General features: G+C 40.8%; 1 protein-coding gene across 8 annotated transcripts in view; it reads right to left on the reverse strand.

The window, feature by feature from the left end:
• Positions 1 to 13,266, reverse strand: part of LRRFIP1 (LRR binding FLII interacting protein 1) — a 118,208-nt gene that overhangs the window by 43,400 nt on the left and 61,542 nt on the right. For 6 of the 8 annotated variants that reach the window (XM_068408195.1, XM_068408194.1, XM_068408191.1 and 3 more), the window contains exons 5-9: positions 12,615 to 12,659; positions 12,037 to 12,087; positions 8,356 to 8,388; positions 7,186 to 7,233; positions 3,983 to 4,039 (exon numbers count right to left, since the gene is read on the reverse strand). The exons of 1 other annotated variant lie outside the window; for it this stretch is intronic. In XM_068408195.1, coding sequence (XP_068264296.1) covers positions 3,983 to 4,039; positions 7,186 to 7,233; positions 8,356 to 8,388; positions 12,037 to 12,087; positions 12,615 to 12,659 — 234 coding nt within the window. The remainder of the gene's footprint in view (positions 1 to 3,982; positions 4,040 to 7,185; positions 7,234 to 8,355; positions 8,389 to 12,036; positions 12,088 to 12,614; positions 12,660 to 13,266) is intronic. One more of the 8 variants, XM_068408189.1, reaches the window with a different exon arrangement.

The following is a 13,266-nucleotide window of genomic DNA, read 5'->3' on the forward strand; positions in this document are numbered from 1 at the left end:
TCCCTACAGCATTTTATGCACAAAATATCCATTTGGTTCATTTTCCACTGAAAAGCTTTAAATCCTCATAGTCTCTCCTCCCTTCTTGTTGCTATGACCCAACGTGACAGCATGCTGCAGGGACATGGTTTGTACGGGACTCAGAAGAAGATGGACCACACTTCCAAACGCATGTATGCGGCTCGTGCACCTAAGTTTCATCCTAACTCAAGTGAAGCTGTATTTATCAACATACTTCCAGCTTCTGTAAAACAGAACAGACAACATCTGTTTTACAAGATGCCGAAAATGTTAGCTTCCAGGCTCAAACTCGGAATAAATGGCTGCGTCACAGCTTCATACCTAAGAACCCAGCCTCCTGCCTTAGAGGAGTTATTTCTTCGCATGTGCAGTCCCACCGCTGCAGACAATAGAGTGGATTGCCACTGCCCGTCAAGAACTGGAAAAGCGTATTGGTCAGAGAGTTGGTCAGCTTCCTTCTGAGTTCTTGAGGAGTTTATGCCCTGTAAGTTAAACCCACAAGCGAGGCAGAAGAAGGCATCAGGACAACTCTGCTGGGAGACAGAGATCAAAGCCAGGGACCAAAACTGTTGGGTGTGCCCATCAGGAAAAGTGAGCAGCCCACTGTCAGATACGGCAAGACTGAATGCAAAGAAAACTCTTCTGTAAGAACTGAGACTGTCTAAATTAAAGACGTTCTTCTATGCAGCTTCCTACCCAGCATCAAACCAACCTTGCACTTTTGGTCCAGCTATTTGGTCTCCCCCAGAATGGGCAGATCTTAATTCAGCTCCAAGTACCAAAAGTACCAATAGCGACTAACTGACAACTCCAGTGGACTTAAAATCACCCTTACCCTCCAAAACCCTACCTTATTTATCTAGCATGATATACAACATCTGCGCTCATTTCCCCCAGCACCTGTACAGGAGTGCAGGATGCCAGTTCAGCTTTTCTGCTGTTGTGTATTATCTGTGAGAATTTCCACTGCGCGAACGCTTCAACCCAATGCTGGCACGTAGGGCTTGCAGGGTGCAGGAGGGCTGACAGCAGTAGGGTATTTATAATACTGAGTGGAACTCAGTATTTTGGCTTCCCAAAAGCTTTAGGAGCCTGTAACAATGTATTATGGACAACTTAAGTTGTTATAAACAGCTGTTTTTAACATAGAGGCATATTTATATTTGCAAACCAAGGTGTGTCTTCAATGCAGACTAGAAATCCATATATAAGACACTGCATCTCACAGAGCCAAAGGAATGAGGAAAAACACAGGCATGCTGGGAAGACTTTGCATTTTCCTTGTTTTCAGAAAAATGTCAGCCTAAAAGCACATCTAAAATGTGATAAAAGAGTGACTCTGCTGCACCAGGGGCAGATGCAGCCCCGAGCCAAGTGGGCAGGGTACAAAGCCACACCAGGAAGGCACGCTTAGGAGCGCGCACAGCCTGCCACAGCCAGTGTGCATGGAGGAAACACCACCTCCCCACATCCCCACCCTCATGAAATGACTTCTGTGATCGCCCAGTCTCCTGTAATCAGCCCTGCAACAATACAAGAGTTGCAAAGGTATTTCAAAGCCTCCTAGGCACTGCTTAGATGCCTTATTTTCCCACGGGTGCATGCATGTTGGTGGGAATGGTTGTTCCCAAAGAGGTCCACACCACTCCCTTCTTTGCTGTACTCCAGAGCTCTCCTTTTACAGCTGTTCTATAACATCCTGCTTCTCCAGTCATTTCTTACGGTGGTCCAGACAACCAAGATACTCTGCTTTCAGTTGTCAGCAATTACTCAGCTTCCTTACAAGCCCTAACTAATCCTTGCATCATCACTATAAATTATGTAGGTGTTAACTCCTTTTACAAATGAGGGAGATCTGCAGCAAATTAAAGAAACTTGTTTGTTCTTGACACTGGACTTCTGTCACTGCAGGCAAACAGATGTGTGGATAAGACAGCACACCCACAGCTATATACTGAGGATAAATCATTGTCCAGCCTCAAAAATTTAGATCTCTTTCTGCCTCATTCTTCCCAAGTGCCTGTAAAATAAGACTTTCACTGAAAAGAAGTCTGAATAAACTGAACTGAGCTTAAAGACATTACTGTCATTCCCACCTAGGGAGTCGGTAATCCGCACATGGACTACCTAGGCACATGGCATTATTAATTTTTAAGGAATCAACCTGTGATATGGCAAGTACAGTGTACAAAGGCTGATCTCCATGTGGACATCACTCCCTTTTGCGACTTAAAATTGGACACCTATTTTGGAAACAACTATTTTATCAGCAGACTCATCACTTCCTTCCCGACCTGAAGAAATTGCCTCTTCTTAATTTTTTGTTGTTACTTTGGCAATCTTTACGGTTAGGTTTGGGGTTTTTGAAGAGAGTGTTCCTAAAGGTGAATGCCAGCCAGACTGTCATCAACTGTTTGTAGAGTTTCAGCTATTCCAAGTCAGCCCCAAACTCTCATCCCCCTTCTAAATAACGATTAACCTGAATTACACTTCACAACGAAAACTGCAAGGAACTAATGATGTTGCCATAATTATGCACTACTAGACTAAACCTCCATGCTACAAACCCTAATACCAAGATGATTTTAAATTATTTAAATGGAAATGAAACAACTTCTTTTCCCTGGATGACTTTCTTACAGATATTTTGCTCTTCCTGCAGCACTTGGAGCTCTGGAGTATGTAATTTGTCAGAAGCACTACATAATAAAGTTCCTTGAACTTGTCAAGCGGTTCAGCGAGAGTGCCAATAAGAGGACACACTGTTTTCTTAACAAGTTTAAGCAACAGTATTTCATTGTCTCTTATCCGCATATACAAGCTAAAATGCATAAAACCATATGGACGCAACAGTTTAAAGTGGACATAAAATATAAGGTCCCATTTCACTATTTATATAAGTGCCTGCTTAACTTCATGCTTACACAGTAACTCAGTGGAGTCTATCTCATGTTTAGCATGTATTGCTCAAACACTTAGCTAAATGGAGTCTTAAAAGTAGTTTATTTTTCCCCTAAACATAGGGCTTTAGTCTGCATACCACTACATTTCTTGAGAAGTCTTGATAGGATAAAAATCAACAGGCTCTGAGCTTTTGACTGCCTTTGTTAAAATAAAGGCAAGGAAAAAAACCCCAAACAGTTCCCCTGCCAGACCCCCAAAGAGGCTCTGCTTGAGACAATACCTTTAAATAATTTGCACAAACCCCAACATTTAACAAAGCAGGACAATGAATTCCTATAATTGACACAAAACACTTGTGCTGGAACAGAAATGAACATTGTGACCCACATACACACAATGGAGTTAATAATTAAGCTTTTTTTTGACAAGAATATTTCTAGAAATAAAAGTACATCAATGGTAAGTAGCTAAGTAGGAACACTTGCACTGGCTGTTCACCTCTGTGGGAGTTTCCATAAATCCTAGGATACAGTTTATAAAGGGAAAAAAAAAAACCATTTAGTTAAGCAAACTTCAAATAAACATATATTTGGGAAAAATTTAAAATCCAACGTCCATTTGACATATGCAAATCTCAAGACATGGACTAAATTCTAGGTGAGGCTTGGGAGTTTCAGTGCTAATGCACGACATGAACACATTGCACAGGCTGGAAAACAATCGTTCTGTTGTCCAGCACACAGAAATCCTCCATGCCAGCTGCTGCCAAAGTATTTCTTCCCACAATTTAACTTTTACCCAATTTTGTTTACAAGTTAAGCAGTTCTGGCTTCCAAGTTCTACTTGTACCAAATTCAGAGACTTCCCACTCACAGCCTAATTTTTTTTTTTTTTTTTAAAACAGTTTATCGCTGCACCTCCGTGTCTGACAAACTGCAAAACCCACAATGTGCAAGACAGGAAAAACCTGCTTTACCACAGAAAAGAATTTGCTAATTAGCTTTAATCCCATTAAACAGAGCAATAGATTTTATAGCAATATAAATCATCTACTAACCCTGCTAGATTTTCTACTCTGGGATGATCCATACACGTCTTCCTCATAACCATTGGTCTGGTAGGGAAGGAAAGGAAAAAGAAAAGAAAAAAAGGAGAGAAAGAAATTGACACAGACCCAGAAGGGAATTTTTAGCAAAAGTCATCACTTACAAAAAGCAAAGGCAGAGACAGAACTTTTCAAAGATACACCAGGGACAGGAGAAGTGCAGGATTAGGTCATGATTTCAAACATGAAGGCATGAACATTTGTGTGTCTGGCAGTATACCAGCCAAAAATGTCAAGGATACTCCTGCTTGCCTTTTCTGACCCCTTTTTTGCTTGTTAAGAAACACTTTGGCTTCCCCTGTTATTACTGCACTATAGCACCTGTCTCTTCAAATGCTCTGTGAAGGGAACACAGGACAAAAAGGGGACTAAAAGGGATGAGAGGCTACAATAAAATAAATTTATCACTGCAGTTACCTACACCTCTGGCAGCTAAGCGATTAAAAAGAAGCAAATTGCAGCAAAATAATTAATTCTAAGTTTAAATTTGAGAAATTCAGTTTAGTAAACATGCAAATGCTGTATGAAATCTCTTCTTTTTAGCTTTCCCCAATCACATCAAAATTAAACCCAGACAGTCACCATCTGCCACCTCCCAGTATTTTGTGTGGCAGTCCAAAGGCTAACAAGAGATGTCAGTCAGTTCAGCTGTCCTCCGTCATGCTCAACAGCCTGCCTTGTTGTCATTAAGAGGTTTTCTCTCAAAGAAGAAAAAACAAACAGGCTCAGAACAAGCATTTCACAAGCAGGGTGAGATGTCCCTATGGCAGCAGGGTCGTGAATAAAATAAAACAATCACTGCGATGCAGTTTTTAGTCTGGAAACATGATGTTGAAGAAAAGAGGATAGACCCAAAACTCACCTCAATCAATACCATTAAAAGCTCAGATTTCTCAAGCAATTCACTATTCTGGCATCACTTCACAACGAGGCCTGGTTTAACACCGAAAATGAGGAAGCACTCTGCCTATTTGGGGTGGGGTTTTTAGTGGAAATTTAATTAGAATTTCTATTCAAATTAAGTTTTGAAGTCCAAGTTTTAATGCATTCCCAAAATGAAAATCCACTAAACCCAATCTGAGTCAATTTCCAAGCAAAATATTTATCATATACTATACAGCAGCTTCCATGAAAAATTAAACAAATTAACTTAGAAACCAGTTTAGGCCCAAGCTGGTAAAGCAACTTGTGGGAAAAGCTTAGGTTCTCTACTGAAATGCAATATTATCCCCACAAATGCAGCGCCAACATCCAGTTTCTTTTTTCATGAAGAACTGATTTGAAACACTGCTATAGCTTTCTCACACCACTTGGCTTCTTTCCAGTTGTTACTAGTTTTTTTCAGGCTCCTTGAAATTCTCTAACATTTTCCCAAAGAATGGTTAAAACAAATCTTCAGCAACTGAAGCCAACACTCCAGCTGCAGCCTCATGAGCACCATGCAGACCAATTACCTCCATCACCCCTTTCGTTACTACACTGAGGAATTACGTTTGCCTTTTTTCAGCCATCTAATAGTGACTGAATGGAACCTCAGATCATTATCTGAACCATTCCTGTGCAGAATTCCTTACTTTGTAATCGTATATTTCACTTTTCCCAAATGTGGCATTCCTCATTTATTTTTACTATTATTCAGTTTTGACAAGTTGTCTCCTGTTCATCACCAGGATTTTTATTCTATCCCCATGTGAAACTGCCTTCACTCCCTGTACTTAAGACAGCTAGGTAATACAGACTGCTGTAGAACTGCTTTCCTCTTTAAAGACAGATGATGCTGTCTTAGAGATGGGAGTAGATCAGATGAGATCCTTTCTAGCTGTCTCATTTTCTAACAGTGTTCTTTTTCAACTAACTGTGCATTTCTTTTACAAGAACTAGATCTTGCCCAAGGTTTCACTGAATGTCATGTAGAGACACGCCAAGAGCCTTATAGTCAAGTTATAGTCACATCTAATGCTTTTCCTTTATGTCTTTAAATAATTACCCTGCTTAAAGAAATTAAGTTGAATTGACGTGATTCATTTTCCACAAATCCAGGTTAACTGTTCATCACTTTCTATTTCAGGCACTTCTGAACATATTTGTTTAATTTGCCCTGTATCTTTCAGATTTCAAATGGAAGCCTCATAGCTCAGGTCATTTCCCTTATCACTATGACCCATCCTCTCAAGAAACCTCTCCAGCACATGTTTTTGAAGGCAAATACTCCAGATGACTCTTGAAGAGCAGGGTCAATTTTATCAGACCTCACTGACCTCTGTCCTATGCTACGTTAACACACTAAGCATCTGATCACTGCCTTCATGAAAACTAGAACAAATAAAATTGCATACTGGGTAGGCTAAAATATTGAGATTTTACTTGTTCTCCCTTCATGTGCAATTGACCCTATTCTTTTCCATATTTACCTCTTGCTTTTAACAGATGCAGAAAACTTTCTCATTGCCATTATGTTCATTTATACTTGTAACATTTTTTTACCTTAGGCTGTGGCTAATGCTGCTCTTTCAGCCTTTCTCAATCCCATGTCCAACTCCCACTTCTCCAAAAATTCTCTGCTGATTTCCAGTGTACTGAAGAACCTCAGCCCAGCCTGAAAACCTCTTTCTGCGATGTGTAGCCTTTCCTCTACAGTAGTGGTACACCACTTTGCCCTCTCTCATGTACTCTTTCCCTCCCTGGAATTGCTCCCCATGAGATTCAGCTAAAATCCTGACTGCATGAAAGCACATTATTCTTTACCTCCAGTCCAGGTTTGGCTTTGCAGTACTTTAAGTAGTGCCCTATTATCACAGGCGCTAGTAAGGCATCGATACTACGCAGAACCACCCTTATGAAAAGATGCTGCCTTTACTACACACATATTCTACTCAGTATTACCTCTTTCTGTGTAATGTTAATGCTCAGGTCACGTTTTGAGTTTTTCTAAGATGCTCTTTATGTGCAACACTGACATAACTGTTTGGATTACACCACATTTTGCAGAGGAAGTGGTGCACAGTATTCTTGAAGACCAAAGAAATCCTGATCCTTCCACCATATCCTTGACATGAGGCTGGTGAGCTCTTTCAGCCAACATACTTGCACATATGTCCTACCACAGTGGTTTTGTATGCAAAAACCTCTCCGAGAGAGTTACTCAAGATACATACTGCTTTGGAGTAGTTCTTCTTTTTGGTCCTCTCATTTTCTAATCCAGCCTGCAGTGAGATTAAGAATGCAGGATGAGAAGATCAATGAGTTTATGCGCACCCATCCATAGCCAGGCATGCACATCAACATGCAGAAACATCAGTTCAGTTCTCCTCCAGCTCTACACAACATGGCTCAATAAACACACGTGAAAAAAAAAAAAAATCAAATCTCAAAAGTCAAATGACCAGTTATTAAAGACTACTGTTAAAAGTCATGATAGCGCTGTTAAATTTAGTAGCCACAGTTAAAATCATTCATGCTTGCTGGGTTAAGTCAATTAAAAGAGCTACCAGCTGTCTATACTTACTGTATCAATACATCCATGCAAAATCTAAATGCATTTGAACTATTTCAGTATATAGGTCACTCACAAATAGATACATCCCATTCCTAATTTGAAATAGCGCAGGGAATGGAGGGGAGTGACAAAGCTAAAAAGCCTATAAAACTGCTCTCTGCAGTTTGCTTTCTGCAGAATCTGACACTCCTCTGTTTCACCAGACAGCCACAAGACAGCACTGCTAACAGTATGAGGACATTTTTTGAACTGAGCTTAAAGTCCCAACCCTCATTCTCCCTTCCATGCCCTTTCTGTTCTTCCAAGAGTCAGCTATATCTCAGTGTGTTCAATGCAAATACATGCTTTCATCTTATTACTACAGAGTTTGATTTTATCCTCCAAAGCAAAGGTAACAGCTCAATACACAAGCTGCAACTTTGGCAGGCAGTGTATTTGTCCTGTCACCTTTGCGAGATCGATTCAGAGTGAGTTTGCGAGAGTTTTATTCCTTCCCAGATTTCTGCTGAAATAATACCAGACATACCTGGTCAAATGATGGACAGACTGTAACAGAGAAAGTCTGTTAGGGGAATTAAAAGCTGTTCTGCTCTGTCCTATGGTAACTACTCAACTAGATCTAGCTTAGATCTCTAATCATTCAGCGCTTTTCATCTGAACTGCGTCAGACTAGTAGGCGAGGGAAGTAGCATCTTTATATCACAGACCACAAGCTGCCTCAAGATTGTTTTAGATCCTCCCTTATCTCAGATCAGCTGTCACAACTGATGTTAGTTTCTTCTTTGTGATTAGTTTTTAACACACACTGCAACTTGCAGACTATTCTCACCACTGGGTAGGTGCTGGCGTATTCCAAATGAGACTGTAAAGGCATGAGAGGAAAGAAAAATCAGAATACAAAGGAAAACACTGAAGCAAGTTATGGCAATCAAAAGAATCCCTCAAAACAAAACAAACAAAAAAACAAACAGGTACAGAGACATAAATCCCAACTAACTCTGATAATGCAGGACTTCTTGCACAAAGCCCTAAGTCACAAACTCTGGACCAAACAAAACAAGGAAAATGCACAAACTCCATCACGAGTGATTGATAACACAACATTATTTAATGCTGGATGGTGTCGGGTTAGAGACAGCTGAGAAGTGGGAGAACACTTGCAATAGAAAAGATATTGGAAGAGAAGCTTGAGTGTCTCAACAAACACAGGATGATGTTACTGAGCCTCCCTTGGAAAGACTGCGTGATAAAGAATCGAGCTAGCACAACTTCTGAAACAGGAGAGGCAGGACACTTTTGGGTTCAGGATGAGCCACAGAAAAGCTATTAAAGATGCCCCTTCATCGCAGCTGAAGATCTGCCTGCAGGAGGCAGAGATATACTCCAGCTAGCATTATATCAACACACTAGGCCACTGTTCATGGTATAGTCCCAGCTGTGGAGCTTAAATCAATCTGCTAGCTTGGTCTAATCAACACCTCAGGTGGTTTTGTAGTCCATATTGGTGGTTGTTCTGCCAGAAGCATCCAGGCCAGCTCCCCAAAAGCTAGCTCAGCAGATCTCTGGTGCCTGCAGTTCAGACAGCCACTCAGAAAATATTCCAGAGTAAAACCCACACAAATTAGTAGGGTGGTAAAGTTTTAAGGAGAAATAAATTTCTGATATTGGCTCATTTCATTGAAAACTTCCTTCACAGAAAAGAAGCATAGCTTCACAAAGCAACCATCAGCCATCTCACAGTGCAATGAGCCCAAGTGCCAAAGATGCAAGATCAATTTTCAGAAAATGGAGGTCTTGTAGACCAATTACAATGGCATCCTATGACTATGGAAGGAGCCTTTAAATACAAAAAAAAAAAGAAGAGCATTCAGAATTCTCCGACTAGTTTTATAAACCCTTTGTGGACACAAGGCAATAGATTTTGGTGCTTTCTTCAGACTAAAATAGGTCAGAAGCCAAACTGAACTCCAGTCCTCAGAGATAATTGTTTAGGTTGAACATTGTTTATTTTTTTTACTTTGTTGTTTTGAAGACACACACAGCAAGAGCCAAACCTTCACAAACAGCTAGAGAGAGATGTGGTCAAACTATTAAAAGCATCCACTACAAACCCACACTAGGAAAACGATCAATGTATGTTCTCTCAATTCATTGTGAGTAAAACAACTAACAGATGTATAAGGGTAATTTCAGCTCAGGCTAGCAAACATTTACTTTCTTCTACAATTCCAGTGACACTTGGATCAGGGAAGGAAGCTCTGTCAAAACTCTTTTCCTGTGCATGCCCAAGTGTCAGCTTGCGTAACAATATTCACCGAATGCTACTTTATCAGGACAGGGGGGAGTCTGTGCAACATCACTAGAAATACCAGCGTGAAAAGTTTCAACCAGACCCTTCTGTCAGAAAAGGACATTCTTTGCAAAAGTGTTAGGTATTTATGGGCCATCCCACGAACCAGCTGGAGACCGCTGCTCGCCAGCCCAGCAGTGGTTATCGCAGCCTGAAGGCATGCTGGCAGCCAGGGACTGGGTGCTCCAGGAAAAAAGGTCAGAAAAGCTCCTTCTCAAGGGAAGGTGGGGAAGCGGAATGCCAGGCTTCTGGTGTTTAAATATCAGCGATAAACACAGGATCGTATTACAAAAACACATCAAAAGGAATCAGTAGTGGATCTCCGTGAACAAAAGGTGGTTTAGATGAACACGGCTCCCACCATAAATACAGTGCCAGTGTGCTTGCATCTTGCCACATCCCGGGACAAACACTTATAGCCACGGTTAAACCCATTTGCATCAGCATCACCTTCTGAACAGAAAGAACTGAAATTTCAACTGATCTAGAGATTTTTTCCTCCCCCCCCTCCAAAAAACACTTTCATAAACATGTCCAAATTTAACTCTAAGTAAAATAAACATCAGTTTTCATGTTCATCTGTGAAGATAAGCTTTTCTTCATCGAATCTTTGGAGCTTTAAGGCATCTTCTAGCTGTGAAAAGCACTCAGATAAAAGTTTACAGTCTTTATTCTTTAAGATTTTAACAGCATTTCATAAGTAGCAATAAGGATTTCACTAAAAAGGGAACAAGGCAACACCATCTTGTGCTATCTTACAGTGAACTCCATTAGGATCACTGAGCAGGCTATGCAGTAGTAATTTTTTTATTATTATTTTTTTGTTCATCTTCCAGACTCTTTTAGAGGCATATGAGGTCACGTGAACTAGCAGGAGGCACCAGAAGCGACCAGGGCCCTGCCAGCTTGCGGTGTCATTGTCACCCCCGAAAAAGGAGCAGTCCGGTTCTTTTGTGGATACTTCGTCAGAAAAAAAGAAAAAGGTAGTTCTAGCCTAGATAACTATTTTCAAGTTTAAGAAGAAAAAAAAAAAAAAAATTATGGCATGAAATCTCCATAGAACCCAGAAATGAAGGATTACAAATAAAGATCTTGGTATGAATGATATAGGTCTTGCTTGTTGTGTAAAAATAGAACTGATCATCCAGCTTATCCCACATAGCTAGTGCTACTGATAAATTGGGGACAACATCAGTAGAAGAACAAATTATTCTCAAACACAACAGTTTGAGACACAGTGACTCCGTAACAAAAACCAGTCGCAGCCGATGCACGTTCAGGACTACCGAGAGCTTCCTCCACAGCGCTGTTACGGATTGTTTCAGTTTTGTGTGTAGCTGAATGCTTCTCCATAGGTCTTGGAAGCAGTGAACTCTGATCATCTTCTGAAGACTATCAACACTTGCTGAGACAATGGCATTAGCTGTTCATAACTACTAAATTGCCTAAACTGTCTTCACAATTACAAGAGCTGATTATGTCTATGCTAGAATGGAGAGGAGATTTGTACATGTGTGTATTATCTGGAAAAATACTGTATGGGCATTTAGAGGAAAAAACTGTTTGAACTTTTCCTACAGATGAGTACTAGTGCCCTGCAGCACTCTGTGCTGTACTAACCCCTCCCTCCACAAAACTCAAGCCTGCAGATGAATTTCAAACATCTCTAAAGCAGGTTTGACGACAGCATCTACCTGCAATTCCAGAGCGCTTAAGACTTACTTCCACTGAATCTGCCTTTGGTTTCCTGAGCTAATAAACATTGATGATGGAGTAAGCTAGCACTTCCTCTTCGCAAATTCTCAGTATCAGTAATGAAACAGGGGAGCTTACAAGGTGCATACAAGAAATAGCTGCATATACCAACGTTTTGGCTAAGTACTTCCTGCAACAGTTAACAGTGAACAGCATGAGTCACATGCTCTGATGGTGTTCCAGCACAGCGCACACAAATCTGACAATTTCCCTGGTTGAAAGAATTATTGACCTACATGTACTCTTAAAAAAAAAAAAAAAAAAAAAGCCCATATGCCTTGAACATAGAACATGGCAAAACCTCAGAAGGATGACATTATCAGAGTACTATAACCAGCTCGGTGGTACAGGGGACAGCAACACCAGTACACACACATGCACACTTAAAATGTACAATTTACCAACCCTCAGGCTTCCACGGCTACCCACTGACATGCGCTCATCTTCATCCGAAGCCTATCAAAAGAAAGGATAAAGACAAGAAAACAATGAAAAGAGGACAAGTAACAGGCAGTGAGGTAAATGCAGATGGCTTTGATGGAACACAAGGAAAGAAAAGACTTACAGAACACGTCTTTAAAAAAAGAATCGCATTGAACTATAAGCAGAAAGTAAATGAAACCATACCCTGCCCAATAAACACTGACAAGCTTGCTCGGGTGCTCCCTGCTCTATGCTCTTGGCCCATGGTCTGAATAAATGAACATTAAATGCTCCAAGCAGGTTAGTTCCCCACCTGCACCCCTTTATTCTAGCACACTTGCAAAAGCTCCCCGGAGTGGCTGAGGAGAGGGCAGAGAAACCAGGAAGTGGCTTTGGGGTTTTCACTCAGCTGGGGCGGGGGACGAGGGGGGAAGCTTGTATTTTTGTCTTTTTGTTTTTGTTTTTTTGTTTCTTTTTTTAAAAAGGAACTGCCTTATACATGTCTGTTTTCTTAATTTGAAGTGTCTAGCTATAAAGAAAAAGCAAGAGTAGATACTAACCGAGGCATTCCTTCGGGCTCTACGGGAATAACGCTCACTGTCTTCCTACCAAGGCAGCAGAGAAAAAACAAAGAGCAAAGTGTTGAAAGGACAGATACACCGACAGCGCTTTCAGAGAGACACAGTGAAACTTCAGCAATGTTTAGGAGTCAGTATGGTTAAACCAAATAACAGAAGGTGACAGCTTGTCAAGTCAGAAAACCCCTTTTTCCCCTCATTTGTGACCCCAACTTTCTTCCCCTCCATTTTATTCTGCTACACACTTTCATATTTATATCTCACAAAAATGCTTCAAGTGCATCCCTCTGCATCTGGGAATCAGTATACTTACAGTGCTTTTGTAATTAAGCTTCCCAGTTTGCAGTCCTGCAAGACAAATCTCAAAAACTTTATATTTGAAATAACGTGGCAGGGCAGTGAATGGTCTCTCTCTAGCGAGTACGCCCGAGGGGCACAGCCTGGCCCCTTCTTGCAGACGAAAAGCATCTGTGCTTACAGCCTCTGCGACACACAGCACCACTGCCTTTTGCAGGCCAAAGGCTGTGTTAACGCTGGAAATGCTGTAGGATGTATACATTTCAACAAATTATTTTACAGGGAATTTAGAAACGTGACAGAAAACAGGAAAAAAAGTTTCAACATTGTAGTTAAC

The sequence above is a fragment of the Nyctibius grandis genome, chromosome 9 (assembly GCF_013368605.1).
Source record: "Nyctibius grandis isolate bNycGra1 chromosome 9, bNycGra1.pri, whole genome shotgun sequence".
NCBI classification, from domain to species: Eukaryota; Metazoa; Chordata; class Aves; order Nyctibiiformes; family Nyctibiidae; genus Nyctibius; species Nyctibius grandis.